Below are 17,698 nucleotides of genomic sequence, written 5' to 3' on the forward strand. Positions count from 1 at the left end.
TACTATATTATATAGCACTAATAAAAAGAAAAAGGGGGGGAAGGGGGGAAAGGGCTTGAAGTTTTCTTAGTGCCACATAGTAAAGTATTTATAGAAAGCCAGGCGTGAATGGGCTGCTCAGAGGCCACACTCCTCCTCGGCGTCAGGATCTCCAGGAATTATTCTGTGCAGTCACATTGTTGTATTCACCCAGAGATTGAGTTTAATTACAGACACGCGGGCGAACAGGCTGTCAGTGTTCCAGCCTCGCCGGGGAAAGGGCAACTGAGCTCCCTTTAATGAACGTAGTTTAGAAAGACTCAAGGTTGAAATAGGAGGAGAAGGGGGGCTGGGAGAGGCAGTGCTGGGGGGGGGGGCAGGGATGGAGAGAGGGGCCATGGGGAGGATGTGGGGTACCAGGAGAGCCATGGGGGCTCTCTGGGTTGGGGAGCAGGGCTGGGATGCTGAGGAGAGGATGAGGATGGCAGGCACGGGGTGTGTAGGGCACATGGAGCAAGAGGTGCGTGGGCCAGATGTGGCCAGAGCTGCTTGCAGGATGCAGGGCCCGGAGCATCTGCTGCATGCGGGATGGCAGATCCCTTCCAGATCCAGAGGAGATTCCCAAAGATAATGGGGGAATGGGGAGGGCTCCCAACTTATTACAGAGCAGGGTATAAACAGAACAAATAAATATAGAGCCGCTTTATTACAAGGCTGGCGAGCTCTGGTGGCTGGCTGATTACAGGGCAGGCTACTCCAGCGCTATGTGAGCCCAGACCTCAATAAAGGCCAGATTGGAACTTACTTTGCTCATTGACAACTTTGGCGTGCTCCCGCTGTGCTGCTCGGCTCCCGCGCACCACTGGCTGCCCAGCACAGGGCGAAGGGGAAAATAAAAGCTTACACAAATAGCGAGGAAGCAATGAGCAGAGGGTGGCAGGATCAGCAGCCTTGCAGACAAGCACTAAAAATACGGCTTATTTTCCTAAGGAGCCAGCAACTTCCAAAACTGGGGATTCAAACAAAAAAACAAAAAGGAAAGAATAAAATACCATTAAAATTATAGATCCATAGTGGGGGTGGGGGAAAGCCCCAAGAACAAGGAAAGAAAAACACAGCGATGAGTAAGACACACACATGACGTACATAAATACACCGAGACGGAAATACATAAGCCTCCTGCACACAGAGGCACACGCAGGCACACGCAGAGGCACACGTGCGGGGCCGGCTCCCGGTGGGGATGGAGCCAGCCCGAGCTCTCGCTCTCTTCTCTCCCCGGGGCTAAGGGCATTAACCTCTGCACACACACACACACACATGCGTCTTTCCAGGGCTCAGGATGAAAGGGCACTTTGTCTCGCAGTCCCCAGCACTTTCTACCCCCGGGCTCCCAAGCCACCACTGGTGAGGTGGTGGCCACTGCCCCCGAGGGATCCTGCAGCAGCACCTCGGTGCTGAATCCCTGGCACGCAGTGCAAGCCACGGACCCTGCGGTGGGGTGGAGGGTCAGGGCACAGACCCAGCCAGGCCAGGAGCTTCCTGGCCCCCAGCCAAGGCAGCCCCGTGCCCGGCGTGCCCACAGGAGATGAGGGAGGGATAGAGACCAGTACATCCGTGGGGCTGCGGGTCAGAGGCTTTAAAGGAGTTGATTTAGTATTGTTCCACCTGCTCTGAAATGGGCACTTGAGCAAGGGGTGAAGGTTGCCTCGGGTCATCACAGTGCTGAACAGAGACCTTGTAGTGTGGGGCAGGAGAAGGGGGATGCTTTGGGACGGGCTGGCTCCCCTGGGCACAGCTGGGTGAGACTGCTGTGGTCCCGCATGTCCCCCATGCAGAGCTCTGCCAAGGAGACTCATCCCCAAACACCTCCCCACAGTGATGGATGAACATCATTCTGACCACCAGTCCCACCAAAGTCCTTATGGCACCTTGGCATCCCTGCACCCTCCCCAGAGCATGAGTCTGGGAGAAGGGGCAGTGCTGAAAGGGAAAGCAGGCAGTCCCAGTGCTGCACAGCCTTCCTCAGTGGTTTGCAAGGGTCCCTTCCCTGAAAGCGTCACTGTGTGCCCCAAAGGACCCTGTCCCCCAGCCCCACACACCCTGCTCCACGGTAGAGCCTGGCCATGGTGCTCTTGGGGAAGTTGCCTGGGGCAAAGTGAGACACAGCAGAGCCCCAAATCTCTTCTATGTCCCGCATGGGATGGCAGCGCCCAGGTCATGCCAAGGCACCTGCCACCTCTGCACTTCTGCCCTCAACCTCCACCTCAACCACCAGCATGGGCAGGTCCCCACCAAGCCCATGGTGCACAGCACATGGTGAGCCTGGGGCCAGCTGGGGCCACCGTGGCAGCCCCCACCACCGTCCCCCCCACGCCCGGGGAGCGGAAAACGGATCTCTGCAAAGGGCAGCTCATGCGGAAGCTGTTCGCATCCCGTAGTGCGCGCTCAACGGGTGAGGAGCAGGGCAGCTCCCGGGTCGCCGGGTTATCGGATGATAACAAGGCAGCACAGCCCGAGCACGCGACTTCCAGCAATGCAAGGCTGCTTCCTTTGTTTTGGGAAAACAAGAGGGGAACGAGACCTTTTCTGGCACAGCCTGAAGCTGTCCCCCACTTGCACCAGCTCAGTGAGGACCCGTCCCCTCTGTCCCGCTCCCGCAGGAGGAGGGGACCATGGCAGCCCTCACCCTTTTTGCCTTTCCCACCTCTGCGAGGAGCAGGCCTGGAGCTGGTGACCCACTGAGTGCAGCTGGATGGATGCTCCTTGCTTTTGGTGCGGGTCCCAGAGACCCCCTGGTTCTGCCTGTACAAGCCCATCTCCCAAGAACCCTGAAGGGGTGATGTTAAGGCTTAAGGGACCAAGATGCCGTCACTTTCAGCTATGGGGACCTTACCATGGTCGGGTTAGCTCAATACCTCCCCCTTCTCCAAATGCTCTATAGGAGCAGGGCAGCAGCACAGGGTGGCACAGGTCTCGGGCAGCCATTCCCACCTTCCCCTCCATCCCACGGACCTGGGACCTGCTCCATCCCTTCAGTGGTACCCCCCAGCTCCCCGGGGAGCTGTGGCTTTGGTGAGGGGTGTGGGAGACCCCCCCCCAGCCCTTCCCCAGCGGGGGAGGAGGAGGAAACATAATAAGAAAAATAAAATTCATAAGCGAGGCAGTAATTACAGTGTGGCGACAAAAGGTGCCTCCGCAGGGCCATCATTATGTGGCTAAATTTAACGCCCTGCACCGCTGCTCGGGCGGGGGGGAGCCGTGTCCCAGGGCTCTGAGCATCCACACAGACGCCGGCTCCTGCTACCTTCCCTGCGTGCCGGCCAGGGCAGCACAGCTGAACGGCAGCCAAGAAAGCCATAAAGCAGGTCAGAATTTTTTAATAGTCTATTTACCAAGATGCTGTTTTTACTGCCGAGGTTTCTCTCGTTTTATCTCTGGCTTAGCTTTTTTTTCCCCCCCCCTCGCTCTCTTTTTCCCCTGACTCCTGAACAGACTGGGCTGTATGCTCTGTTTCAGGTTCCTCTCTCTCACTTGCTCTAAATACTATTTTCAGAACTCTAATTTTATACGGTATGTCCCTTTTTTTCTCTTTCCCCCCCTTTTTTTTTTTTTTTTTTGTAATTTGTTTTTTGGTAAATATTTGCTATGACTAAGCCAGGACACATCCCATTTAAAAGGCTCCCATCCCACAAAACATCAGCCCTTTAATGACATGAATCTCATTAGTTCTCCCCATGAAAAGAGGTATAGAAAGGGAGCATCACTCAGCCTCTCTGAGTTCCTCTATCTGCACAGACATATATTTAGCCGTGTGTACTGTACAGTCACAGGAGGGGACAGTCTGGGCACATGCACACCACCTCATTCAGCCAAGGGGACCAGGACTGGGAGCCCCTGGGACCAGTGGGTTTTGGGATATCCATCTGTCTGGGATGGGGTTGGGAAGGGCTCTGGGCCCAGCGGAGCCAGAGCTGGTCCCAAGAGCTGATGGCCAGCACAGAGGAGTCTCAGAGCCCCTCCAAGCTGGGATGTGTGATTCTCTGGAGGACCTCCAGTGTGGGGAACCCATTGTGTAGAGCCCAGCCGAGGCAGGGCTGCAAAAAGAGACCAGGCACTGCCCTCTCCAGGTCCACAGTCCCATCAGCCACGTTTGGCACTGGCAGTAGATGTTGGCTGTGGCCTTGGAGCTTGACCCTGAAGGCCCAACACAGGGTCCCTGTTAAGGTACTGGGTCCAACAGCCCAGAGAAGTTTCTTTACTGAGGTGAGGGTCTATCTGCACCCACCTACAGGCACCCACCACCTGAGCCAGCAGAGCATCTGCAGCCTGAGTGCAAGCATAGCATCCCTGGGGAGCAAGCAGCGTTCTCAAGAGATCAGGCTCTTCCAGCCTTCCTCTCAGCAGAGCAGGAGGCTCTGTCTCCACCATAACAGCGTCTTCTGTTGGGAAACCTGTCCATCCATAGTCCCATGGTGGGCATTCCTACTTCAGCGTGGTCTTCCTTTTCCCAGCATGTTCATCCATTCCTTCCTTGGTGTGGTCTTTCTTTCCTCAGCATGGCCATCCCTTCTTTGACATTGTTATCCCTTCCTTGGCACAGTCATCCCACCCTTGGGATGGTCACTCTTTCCTCTTTGTTCAACAGTTGCCTGGTACCAGAGGGTGAAACCCAGGAGATGCCAGAGGCTTCCCCATGGTCAAGACCTCACCTGCACATCCTGAAGGATGCAGCGGAGAGGTTCTCAGAGAGGAATTTGTACTCTCCTTCCAGATCCTCTCTGCATTTTCCATCTCATTTCTACTCCAGATAGGTTATGGCACTATTCCTCAGCCCCACTGCACCCCTACCATGCTGGTGGACTCACATCAGGTGAGTGTGTTAGCTCTATGTCCTCCAGAGCTGTCCCCAGCAAGCTGGGTGTGAAAGCTGTGCAAACATAATGTTGAGCCCACAGCATGGGGCACAGCTGTGCTCACTGCATTCACATGGGTGCTCCTCCACATTCTTGGGGAGACAGCAAGAGAAATAACCCCAAGAAGGGCTGAAGACACACAGTGCCATGTGGACACCAGCACTGCTGCAGACATTGCACTGACTGAACAGCACAAGCTCTCCAACCCATAAATAAACCTGGGGGGATTTCACTTCCTTGCTGTTTTCTTTAAATTGCCTTAAAGATTTGGTTTCGGCAGCTGAGGAGACCCAACATTAAGCAATACCAACAGCTCAGGCAGCTGATGCCCACACTCAAAAAGGTAACAGACCCACACTGGCTGCATCCATGCTCTCTGGTGCAGCACTCTCTTCCCCACAATGGGGACACATTTCCAAGCTCACTTCCACAACCCGGAGAGCAAGGCACAGCTGCAAGGGGAGACTCACACCTCCCCAGGCACATGGCTCCCAGAGCTGGGGCTCTGCGCAGCTGTGCAGGGAGCTGGAGCCCATGTGCTGGGCAGAGCTCCATGCACGCATGCCCCGCTGAGCCAGGCTCCCCCCGGCCCCCAGCAGCCAACATTAATTCATTAACAGTCCCATTAACACCCAGCTGTGGTTTCCCCCCAAACTCAGGCAGGGACCCGCTCCCCTGTGACAGCTGCTGACAGGCCAAGTTTTCACCTTCAGCCCTTCTGGAGTTCTGTATAAAAATAAGCTTTTTTTTTCCAAAAGGAAAACTGTATTTCCCCTATCCGCACGCTCGCGCGCACGTGCAGGACTCGCAGCAGGAATTTGCTCCAATTTCCCCCACCCACAAACACATCGCCTTTGGCCACAGAACAAACGTGGGCATTTTCAGCCCAAAATACCAGTTTTTTCAGCACCCAGAAGCAAAGAAGCTGGCATGAACCTGAGCTGGGCTAAACATGGGGCCCGCTCCCTGGCCAAGGGGTGCTCAGAGACCCAGTGGTGCTCATACCAAGGCCTCATCCAGCATCCCCAGCAAGGCAGCTGTCAGTGCCTCCTGAGGATTCGCCCTCCCGGCATGGCTGAGTATCCTGTTCGGGATCAGGTACCCAATTTCTATTTTGCCCTTTTCAGCATCTTTGCCAGAGAGCCATGAGCACCAGATGCACCAGCATCTCAAGGAGATGCCCAGCCCAGCGCCTGCTTGGGACCTGCTACCCAACATCTGTTTTCTCCTTTTCCATGCCATCATCTTTACTCAACAGCTGTGGGCACCAGCTGATGTTCAGGAAGCAACCCCTGACCCTCCAGAAGCCCTGGACCCGTGGTGCCCCAGGAGGGGCTGCCATCCTTGCCTTGCTGCATCCAGCTGCACACTAAGCACTGCAGTCTGTGTCAGCAGCACAGGAGCTGGCTCTCTGGAGCTCTCATTGGGAAACTGGAGACCAGGGAGCAGACATACATGTAATGCAGCTTCCAGGGGATAAAAGCACTGCTTGGGCCTGGCTGGGCATGCTACCTTGGGTATGCCAACAGCAGGGTGGCTTCAGGTCCCTGGAGAGGACAAACCAAGGGCCACCTATGTCCCAAGGTGCCTGGTTGCTAGCAGGGTGCCCTGCATGCCTTTGATCCAGAGGTGTTTGCCTCACCCAAAGCCCTCTAACTACTCCCTTTAAATAGCAAAGCTTACAAATGCCCTATATGGCTCCGTGTCTATACGTTGTCTGTATATTTGTGTACACACACGCACACAACACACAGAGATTTATTCGTGTTTTCAGAGTGGTTCAGGATACATTCCAGGACAAAATTCCAGCCAGTGCTGGAGCCAAGAACATCAAGTGGCCCCGGCGTTCACTGCCCCCTCTGCCTGCGGACACACTAAATACGGAAAGGGAGAGGTATAAATAGAGAGAGAAATACATGAATGGCCCTGTTTCCTCCTGCAGATACATAGGACGTGAAGGTCCAAGTGGAGTGGGAGCAGGCAGCCTCAGGAATCTGATGGCTGTGCCCCCTGGGGTGCAGGGCAATCCGTCCCCAGGTACTGCTGCCTGCCCAGATGTGCCCAGCTCTCCGGTACCACCTCTGCATGGGCTGGCACTACTGGCAGGGGCTGCGGGAGCATTGGCCCAAGGGACAGGGAGGGAGCAGCTCTCAGAACACCGAAAAAACCCTGCGTGTGGATGTCACAGGAGAAAGGGCACAGCTGGGGACATGAGGGGAGCTGGGGAACAGCTCAGCACATGCAGGGACAGTGAATAAACCTAGCAGCCCATTTTGGGCACAGCAGGGCTGCAGAGAGCTGGAGAAGGCAGCACCAGCAGTGTAAGAAGCACTGCCCCTCTGCCCTGCCTGTGGCAGCAGCGCTGATGGGTATCACAAAGCCCTGGTGCAGATCCCATCAGCTGGGGATGGAGAAGCCACCTCGTCCCTTGCTGACAGAGAATTGCCTTTACAGCCCCATCAAAGTCCACCTTGTTTTCTGCCCCAAAATGTCCTTTGCTTGTAGGATTCACTGCCACACCCTGAGCTGACACCAGGGCAGGCACAGTGGGCACTGCAGGGCACAGCGGTGAGGGGCAGACTCTGCCCTGCAGCTTTTCCACACCAGGCGTTCCTGCATCCCCCATTTGCCTTCTCTACCCCAAACACAGCCCCAGCGAGCTCAGCCTGGCAAAGCTCAGACCCCAAGATGCCTGTGTGCTCCCCACTGTGTGCTCCCCAGGGCTGGTCAGCTGCCCGCGACTGCGGGGCCAGTAATGCCCAAGATGTGGGAGCAGGGCTGGGGATGGCAGCGGGGGGATTGCTGCTCCTCTTGCCGGAGGGGGAAGGGGCTCTCCCACTTCAATGCTCCCGTTTGAGCTGAGGCCTGGCACTGGCTCAAACCACTGCTTGCTGACACAAGATCAATCATCCCCTGAGCGGAGCTGCTCCTCGGCAGCCGGTGCCGATGGACGGGCTGGGGCCTCTCCTGCAAGAGCAGGGTCTGGCTCTTTCTGTCGATAGCCAGTGATGCCCCTCTCCCTGCTTGCAGCGGCACCAGGCATGGTGTGGCATGGCACAGCATGGTATGGCATGGAGAGGAAGAAGAAGACTCTGAATGCAAAGGAAGTTTCCCTGCACATGTCAGACTACATTCCACTGCGAAGCCAAGGGCTGTGTGGTGCCCCAGGGAGGCTGGCTGTGATGGCACTTGTCCATCCCTCCAAAGCCAGATGAGCCACCAGGTGATGCTGGGCTGAAGTGGGGCTGGGATGAAGCTGCCTGCACATAGCCTAGGTGCCACCTGCTCTCTGCGGGCACAGCCACAGTCACAAGGGGTTGGGTTGTGACACACACCCCCCTCCATCCTGTGCAGAAACATCCCCACAGGGCTCCTGGGACAGCAGCCACTGGTGCCACAGCACATCCCCATCCCTGGCACATGCAAGTGCCAAGGCAGTCACAGCCAGCCCAGGCATGGCCCGGCTGCTGGGGGCTTGCTCCTTGCCTGCAGTTTGGGCACTATTTTCAGGCTGCTGCCCTGGGCTGCTCGTGCCAAGCCTGGTTTTAGCAGCGTACAGCTCCACTGACTCACCGCTTGTGCAAGCAGCCTGTGGCTACTGTGGCCAGCTCCGAGAGCACGCCTTGGCCAGGCCCCCCTCACCTGACCAGCCTCAGCAAATAAATAAATAACACTGCAGCACCGCCTGCCACGTGCTTCCATGGCAAACAGCACGGGGGACCAGTGCCCATGCAGCAGCTGGCTCCCATGCAGTGGTGAGCACCTGTGCTCTTCCCCAAGTGCCCTACTGTACCCCTATCCCCTGTCCCCTTATGCTCACGCTGAGCGTAAGTGACCCTCTTCTCCTCCTGACCGCAGCAGCAGACAGCTCCATGTGTGTATGTGTACAGCCCAGTGTGTACCCCAGCTCCCCCAGCGCGGCTGCAGCCCACTGTGTTTCCAGCATGGGACCCACACTCAATGGCTCCAGTGAAACAGTGACCAAAGCTTGTTCAGGAATGAAGCCAGGACCCCACACCCCACAAGCTGCTGGAGACCAGAACACAACCCAGGCACCCTGGGTCTCACCGGACGAGCACAGCACAGATGCTTGGCTGCACACAAGAGCTTGCTCTGCTCACCCAAGCATCCCCAAACCCCAGCCCCAACGCTGCCTCCTCTGCCCTGAGCCAGCCTGCCCGGGGCCGTGCAACTTTGGCACCGCTCAGCCCTACTGAGCAGCAGCACCGTGTCTGCCAGCTCCTTCCCCAGCCAGCGCCAAGGGAACCCAGCCTGGCACCTTCTCCCCTGAGCCATGCACCCTTCGTGCGAGCAGGCCCACGCCGCCGGCCCCGCTCTGGCCTGGTCACAGCTGCAAAGCCACAGCTACCTTGCGCTAATTAAAAACATCCCTGGTTGGAAGGAGCCAAAAGGCCACTTCCTCCCTGCTGCACCGGGCTGGCGCGGGTCTGAGGGATGCCGTCCCCGCCCTGCCCAGTGCACAGCCCACCGCCGCCTTCACCCACGGCCAGACTGCGGCAGCTCCGCTCCATGGGGCTTATTTTTAGTGCCTGTTAAAAGCAGAGGCAACAGCGTGCGGGCAGGTGGCCGGCTGCACCCCGGGGTGTGATGCCCAGAGCCTCCATTGGGTGCCCCAGCCATGCTCCACCTGCCCCACTGGCCCGTGTCCCCTCGCGGAACGGGGACGGGTGCCTGGCCCCCATCCCAGTGCTGGTGGGGAACAATAAGAGGGACGCTGACCCCCGGGCGCCCTGACGTCAGCCAGCACTGCCCCCGGCACCACCGCCAGCCCTGGCCCCTGGGCTCCCACTCGCCCTCGGCTGGGGCCGTGCTGGAAGCCGCCTGTTTGTTTATCTTCCTCTCCGGCGTTGCTTGTTTTGATGGCACATCCTCCTCCTCCTCCTCACCGGGCCGCGGGGTCGAGCCATGAACCCGCCACGTCCTGTTTGCCGAGGTCCCTTCTCCCCTTGCGGAGGTGCGGAGCAGCCACCACTGTGCGCAACGGCCACGGCAGATAAAAATACACAGGGCAAAGCATCCTGGCTATATCTGTACTGATGGTATCAGTGAGTTTGTCCCCAGCCTACCTGTCCCTGCTGTCCCTGGGGACAGGAGCGTGGCGCTGCATGGACCCCCTGACCCTTGCTGAGCCAGACCAGGCAGAATCATGGAATCACCTAGGGCTGGAAAAGACCTTTAAGATCATCAAGTCCAACCTGTACCCCAGGACTGCCATGTCCACCACTAACCCATGTCACTGAGGGCCTCAAAGCTGTGTCAGAAAACATCAACCATGGCCAGGCTGGGGCAAGCTCTCAAAGCCCATGGGTGGGCACTTCATGCTGCCCATGGGGTCATCTCTGTAACCCAAAGGGACACCTGGCAACACAATACCCGCAACCTGCTGGGTCCTAGGCTGCTGGGAAGGGTGCCGGGGCAGCCCCGAGGCACTGAGCTCTCTCCAGCTGCATGCTCTTCCCCGTCACGGTGTGAACCCCTGGGCTTGCCAATAAAAGCTGCCAGCTCTGCCTCAGCTCGTGCGCAGCCACCGCTCTCCCTGCAGCTCTGCCCAAGCCCAGGCAGCTGCTCAGCAGTGAACCCTTGCCAAAAACTGTGTGTGTGAAAGCGTCGTTTCCTAAACGTATAAATATTCCCAGGGCTTAGCTGGAAAACTCCCCATGATTAGTTAAAATGCCCTGGACAGCCAAGTGCACACGAGCCCAGGGAAAGGGCACATTTAAGGCTATGCAGCTGTGCCCTCAGGGACTGGCAGGTCCTTTCCTCTCCATGAAGGAAGCAGCAAAGGTTTGGGAAGCAAGCAAAGCTGTGGAGCACTCTCCCGCTTCCTGCCAGCCCTGTGCCACACCAATCACAACACCTTTCCAGCCAGGAGGTGTTTACCACTACCAAACATCCACAACCTGAGGCCCTGTTTTGCAAAGGGAGAGGCTGGAAGGACCATCAGACCTCTCCTCCTGACCTCCTGCCCACTGATGTTCAGCCATGCACATCCCGAGACCGATCCCAGCAACTTGGTTTTCTTCCAGGCAGGCTCCCAGCCCACTTTTGGAGACATCAAGAGATGGAGAACCAACCGCTGCCCTTGGGAGCATGCCTCAATTGTTAATCGCCCATGGGAGCAAACCCAAATGCCTCCGTCCTAGCTTGAAATTGCCTGGCTCTGGCTCCTGGTGCCTGGCTTGTGCTCCCTGCTCTCCGCGAGATTAAAGACAGCCCTTCTCTAAGCAGCATTTTCTCCTTGTAAAGACCCTCATGCACTGTAATCAAGGCGCCTCTCAATTTTCTCCCTGATAAGCAGACAGAGCTCTTCCCTTCCAAGTCTCTCAATGCTGGGCTCTCTCCCCAGCCCTCAATTCATTCCTGCGACTTCTGTGCTGATTGTCCGGCGTCTTTTGGAAAACCCAGACACAGGAGTCGGTTGCTGCCCTCCCAGCTCCCCATGGCATGTCCCAAGGGACCCCAGCCCCTCATGCTGCTCTTTTTGGAGCTGGTAAATGGAGGGCTGAATTGCCCAGGGGCTTTGAAATACCTGCCAAGAGACAACGAGATCATCCAGCCCACCCTTCTGCTGCAGAACGAGAAGGGAGTGAATAAGGGTGAACAGCCAGTTTTGGTGGAGAAGAGCTGCACAGCTGTGTTTGGTGCTCCTCACTAACACAAGACCTAGGAGGCATCAGGAGGAACAACAGGGTACCACATTCAAACCAAAGGCAGCAGCTGCTCATATCTCACGGCTCATTGCCACAGGATGATACATGGGCCAAAAGCATCATCAGTGGGTTTATAAAGCAACAGGATGAATGCAGAGAAGACAGATCCCCCAGGCAGACCGAACACACAACTGCATCCCTCTACCACTGCTCCCCTGGTGCTGGTGCTGAGATCTGGCTGCCAGAGGATGCAGAGGGAGAGCATCTCCCAGTCCCTCCCATTCCCCGTATGGTGCTCCAGCCCCAAGATGCTGCTGCTGGACTGTTCTCGGCACACACAGCACCAACTGCCCTCCCATCTTTTAAGCCTGACAGATGAGCTCCCCACTAACTGCCTGTGCAAGCCTCCATGCAGGGCTGCATCACTGCCCTCCTGCCCACCCTGCACCACCGAGCACCTTCGCCCGTGCCCCACACCCTACCAGCTCTTGAAGGACTCTGGAGTTTCAAGTCTGATGCTCATCTTTAGCAGATATCGTTGAGCTGACCCTTGGACAAAGACACACTTCATCATCCCCCAATCCTGGCACATCCATCTGCATCCTTCCAGCGACAGCACCGAAACGCTTACCAACTACTTCTGCCATGTCTGCTCCAGTATCCATCATTTTACCACCTTCATCTACCATTAAGCTTATCCCGTTGCTGGAAGCTTGGGGTTTTCTCCTACTACACTAAATAAAAGCCTTTCCTTCTCTCCTTCTCCATGATTTTTCCTTGATGTCTCTAGCTTCTGTTATCCATTTTCTACACTTCATAATTTCTAATTTATACTGATTGCTATCTACTCCCGCTCCCCCATTTGTTATAAACTGCTCTTTTATTTCTAATTGCTGCCTTCAGTTTGCTGCTGAACCAGAACGGGCTCTCGGCCAGCGCTGCCCTCTTTCTTGATTGTGGAATTGTGGCTTTTTGTGGCTTCTGAAATTCTTCTGAAAGGGCTCACCATTTTCATTCACATTTTTCTATCTAAATGTTTCCTCTGAGCTGATTTTGCTCATAATTTCCCCCCTGCTTTGGGAAATTAGCCCTTTCAAAGCATGAAGGATATAAATTACAGTTTAGGAATGTCCTTTCTTTGCCCAGGGTGAATGTAATCTGCTCATGATCATTGGCCCCTAGGCAACCTCTAAGTTGCAGTCCAGCAGTGAATTCATCTCTATCCACCATAACCAGGGGGAAATGAAAGCTCCCTGTGCTGGAGGCAATGCAAAAAGAGGGATCATCCCTAATATTTAGAAACCCTGCAGGTGGTTTGTTGCTGGCTGTACAGGACCACCAGTGTGTGTCTCATGAAGCAATATCCTCCGGACACCATGGACACCCTGGCTGACTCCCTGGTGCCCAGCAGACACCACTGCTCCTCGCTCCTGTGCCTTTGCAATGAGCACAGGGACACTTGAAGCACCCTGAGTCATTTCACATCAATGGGCATCAATCCTTTCTGATCTTACCACATTGGTTTGAATCATTTTAGTGCTTCTGTGATTATTTCCAGTAATGAAAAAAGATCAGAGGAAAGACTCTCTCCTTCCAGCCCCAGTTTCTCCAAAGCACATGTCTGATTTTACAGCCGTGCATGCCAAGGGGAGGGCAAAAAGGATGAGCATCCCACAGCACAGAAAACAGGCTGAAAGGCACTTGTCCCCACAATGCACCACTGGAAAGCCACCCTAAAAGCAGCAGATGAACCAAAAGGAGCAGATGGCTTCTCCTCATTTACCTGCTCCTTGCCTGATATCAGCATCAGTGTTTCAGATCCACAGCAAGTGTGGGAGGCAGGTGAGGATGCCACAGTAACGACATACTCCCATGGAGCAGCCAGCCCAGTTTGCACCCCTAGCAACAACCAGCAGCCAGGTAAGCAGCAAGAGGATGACAAAACATGGTGGCACCTCCCCATCCAGCTGTACCAGGCATGCCCCCAGCTCTGCTCACTCTCCAGAGGAGGTGCAAGGACACAAAGGAGGGCCATGGGAGAGCCAGTGGCCACTACACCTCTCCAGGCAAGTTCAGCAGTGTCCCCATCCAGCCCAGCACGCTTCACACTGGGGCTGCTGGTGTCAGCTCCCCACCACTCGTTTGTCAAAGAAGGGAGCACCTGCACAGCTCCTTACCTTAACCATGAAGTGCTGCTGAAACGTCTCCTCCTGGAAGGGCTCCGTCCGCAGGCGATCTGCAAGGGAAAGCAGGGATGAGCTTGGACAGATCTGGCCAGACCTCTGACCCTGGCTCCCCCTTTGCCTGCCTGTGAGGCGAGCGGACTGCAGGGAACAGCTTCAGCACACTCACCCGTGAGCCAGCAGAAGAGCTTGTGCTCTGCACCTTGTTCAAAACACTGATTTTCCCCCATCATTGCTAAGATGTTGTCTGGAGAAGCACCTGGCCAGCTCTGCTTAGCAACACTGGTCCAAAGCTTCCTAGCAGCATCCCACCCTGCCCAGACAAGAAACAAGAGAGGCCATCTGCCTACCAGCATCAGTCCCTGGGCCCAAACCAGGTTGTTCTGGCTGCAGGGCCAGCATGCATCAGAAGAGAGGGGAGAGCAGCCAGCTGATGCAACTCTAGTGCAGCTGCAGGGAAGATCCAGGCTTCTGTGGTGGGGTGCCTGCCATTGGATAGGGTCTGGACCACATCACCTTCCTGGCTATGATAAGCAAGGCAGGGTTGATCCCTGTGAGTTCCCCATCAGTCCCCACATCTGCGAGGGGCAAAATTCCTATGGAAGGGCAGGCATCACCTGTGGCAGCAGACAGAGCGCAGCACTAGCAAGGAATGAGCCGAAAACCAGCTCCCAGCCAGCCTGCATGGGCAGAGGATGACCTCCCCAGGGTGGCTCCCCAGAGAAGGTCCTGACCCACGTCCTACCCCAGAAGGCTTCTTCCCGCCTGTCCCAGCTGGTGGTGAGGTAAGCTGGGCGCTGAAGGGGGGCCACACACATGGCTGTGGTTGCCATGGCAGGGAGAGCTGTGAGCCCCTGGTTGCTCTCCAAGCACTCGGGAGCTACCGTGCTTGGGAAGGGAGCCTGACAGTGCTGCAGGGCCAGCCCCCGCTGGCATCCCCACCGACTCCTGGGGAACAGCCAGGTGAAGTGGAGAGCCCCTTGGCGACTCCCCAGCTCCTCCAGCTCCCGGTCAAGGGCCATTCCTCCCCAGGGGCTGCTCCCTAACCTCCTGGCTACCATCTTGCTGCCAGCACAGCTGAACATGAAACAAGCCTGGCTGGGTAATAGCCAGAGAGAGCAGAGCATGCCAGCCCCATGCTAAAGAGGAAACTCACTCCCTGCTTGCTCCTCTCTTGGCCCTAGGCATCCCTTCTCACCTCTGCTGAGAGTGGCCCCACTCTCCCTGTAGTCTTCAATCTCAGCATCCTTCTGAAGCAGCAGGGAGGTCAGCTTTTGCACCTGGGACTGCAGCACCAGGCTCATCTGAATCAAGGGCCTGACGAGGTGGCGGGACACCTAGGATGGAGGAAGGACACTTTAGGAAAGCCCCATGGGAGCAGGGCAGGCAGGAAGGCCATAGCAAGAGCTGCACCCCAGCTCACACAGAGCTCCCCAAGATACTCCATGTGTCAACCAAATCCAGTGGGAAGCGATCAAAAAACATGAGCTGGGAGAAGGGAGGCCAGATGCTACAGGACACATCCCTCCATCCCAGCCCCATCCTTTCACAGCTGAGAACTGCAGCAGGTGAAAGACTGGGTGGGATACCCTGAGTGGGACAGTGTGCAAGGATAGGCAATGCTCCACCTGCCATTTGGGGTGCAGGAGGGAGCACAGATCCTGCCATGTGCCCCAGGGATGAGCTGCAGAGGTGACAACCATCATGCACTCAAGCACTCAGAGGAGACCACTGGCTGCAGAGCTGGGACAGGGCAGGCAAGCAGCATTTTGCCAGGAGGGCTTTGTGCCGGCCTGGAGCCACTGGCTAGCTGCTGAGCCGATCTTAGCGAGGCAGAGTTGTTCTTCATTCCCACATCCACAACAGCCACACTCAACATCCAACTGATTCCCATTTCTTGCAGACATCCTTCACATTTCCAAGCAAAAGGAGTGGAGCAGCTACCAACTGAGTGCTCAGGCTTTGCACTTTTCAGCTCAGCCTCCATGCTTCTTGCCCAGGGAGGGACAGCAAGTCAGGCCAAGCCAGGACCTTGGGTTTATTTGCTCCCCATTTCAACGTTGAAAGTGAGGACAGATACCCCCAGGGCGGGTGGGGAGCCCAGCGCTCCTCCCCGTGATGCCCAAGCACAGCATTCCGGGGGAGAAAGGGCAGGACCCGCACCAGGACCCGCTGGGAGCGGGTGCCAGGGATGGAGGGCGCTGCTCCCCGTCGGCAGCGGAGCCGCAGGGCTGCTGCCACCGGCGGCTCCCGCTGAGCGGTTAGCGGGTACCGGGCGCCCTCTTGTGCGCGCAGGGCCGCAGGGCCGGGGACCAGGAGGGACCCGGGCGGGCGGGGGGGGGCCGTGCATCCCCGGTCCGCCTGCCAGGGGGTCCGCCGCGGGTCACAAATGCAGCTTGTGATGGGTCTGCAGGGGCTGCCCCCCCGAAACGCAGTGTTGGGCTATCCCGTGGTAAGAGCAGCCTCTTAAAAGACGGGAAGACGCCACTTTCATTCCCGCAGTTGTGATGGAGCCCCTGCGGGTCCTTTGGGGGTATCCACTGCTCTGTGCCCCACTTCATGGCATGCACCAAAGGAGAACAGCATCATTCTGCTGTGCGGAGTGCTGACAGGGTCTCATCACAAACTGGACAACTCCCTGCTGCCGGGGTACCAGCACATGCTGGGCCATCCCTAACTCACTGCAAGGCACCAAACCAAGGTGCCAAAGCCTCAGTCTGAAGAAATAGGGCAGTGAACTGTAGGAAGGACATGGAACTGTATAAGAAGAACATGGAGCAAGTCCAGAGGGGGGCCACGAGGATGATAAGAAGGCTTGAGCACCTCCCACAGGAAAATAGCTGAGAAAGTTGGGGCTGTTCTGCCTGGAGAAGAGAAGGGGGCCTACAAGGATGCTGGAGAGTGACTCTCCATTAGGGACTGTAGTGATAGGACAAGGTGCAATGGGTTTAAACTTAAACAGAAGAGATTTAGGTTAGATATAAGGAAGCAATTCTTTACTGTAAGAGTGGTGGGGCACTGGAAGGAAGGGTGCTGAAGGAAGTGGTAAATACTCCATCCCTGGCAGTGTCCAAGGCCAGGCTGGACAGAGCCTTGGGCAACGTGGTCTAGTGTGAGGTGTCCCTGCCCAGGGCAGGGGGGTTGGAACTGGATGACCTTAAGGTCCTTTCCAACCCAAACTGTTCTGTGATTCTGTGTGAGGGGCAGCAGGCAGAGCCAGGCACCCTACAGCCACCAGCACAGCCCGAGACCACCCAAAAGCTTCCAAGCATTAGGAGACAACCCTTGATTTTGGCCATCCCCCTCCCCAGACTCTCCGCAGCTTCGCTCACCATCTCCACAGGAGCAGGGCAGCAGCGGAAGTCCCAGTAGAAGGGCAGTCCTGAGAGCTCGCTCTTCACGTGCAGGCTGAGCCCGCTGGCAGTGCGGCGGCAGGAGAAGGAGGTGGTGGCATCCGGCTGCCCTGCCAGCAAGGGGCCCATCAGTTTGCGTAAGTGGTGTAGGAAGGAGGACACCTGGACTGTCAGCCGCTTGTTCAGCTCCTGGGGAAAGGGAAGTTCAGGGGTACAGCAATGCCCTGGCAGCTCGGCGCTGGGAAACAAGCAGCAGAAACTCCAGCACAGAAGGAGCCAAGCTACTTCTGCATGTCCCAGTGTTACAAAAGTCTCCACTAGTGCATCTATCTGCCTTGCATGCCACTACGAGTGTCCCAGGCTGGCTGAGGGTTGCCACAGCTCAGCTAACCTGCCAGTGCTAGGAGATGGCTGACCCTGCATGCCCACCGCTCCTGCCAGCAGCTGCTCAGCACAGTGCCTTGTGGGCAGAGGGCCATGGCAGACAGGGGTGACCTAGGCATGGGGGGACACGGGTTGGGGTGAGGGATGAGGCATGGCCCCATGTGTTTTGGGGGCTGTGCTAAGAGGGCATCCCATGGGAGTCTCTGCCTCCT

At 56.7% G+C, this 17,698-nt stretch overlaps 1 protein-coding gene across 1 annotated transcript in view; it reads right to left on the reverse strand.

The window, feature by feature from the left end:
• NHEJ1 (non-homologous end joining factor 1) overlaps window positions 1–17,698 on the reverse strand; it is a 43,652-nt gene that overhangs the window by 24,743 nt on the left and 1,211 nt on the right. Inside the window, exons 3-5 of the mRNA XM_061370238.1 lie at window positions 17,082–17,291; window positions 14,948–15,086; window positions 13,744–13,802 (exon numbers count right to left, since the gene is read on the reverse strand). Of these exons, the coding sequence (XP_061226222.1) occupies window positions 13,744–13,802; window positions 14,948–15,086; window positions 17,082–17,291 (408 nt within the window). The remainder of the gene's footprint in view (window positions 1–13,743; window positions 13,803–14,947; window positions 15,087–17,081; window positions 17,292–17,698) is intronic.

Source organism: Neopsephotus bourkii, unplaced genomic scaffold (genome assembly GCF_033783945.1).
Source record: "Neopsephotus bourkii isolate Nb327-2 ecotype Australia unplaced genomic scaffold, CSIRO-AGI_Nbou_v1 NB_1526, whole genome shotgun sequence".
NCBI classification, from domain to species: Eukaryota; Metazoa; Chordata; class Aves; order Psittaciformes; family Psittacidae; genus Neopsephotus; species Neopsephotus bourkii.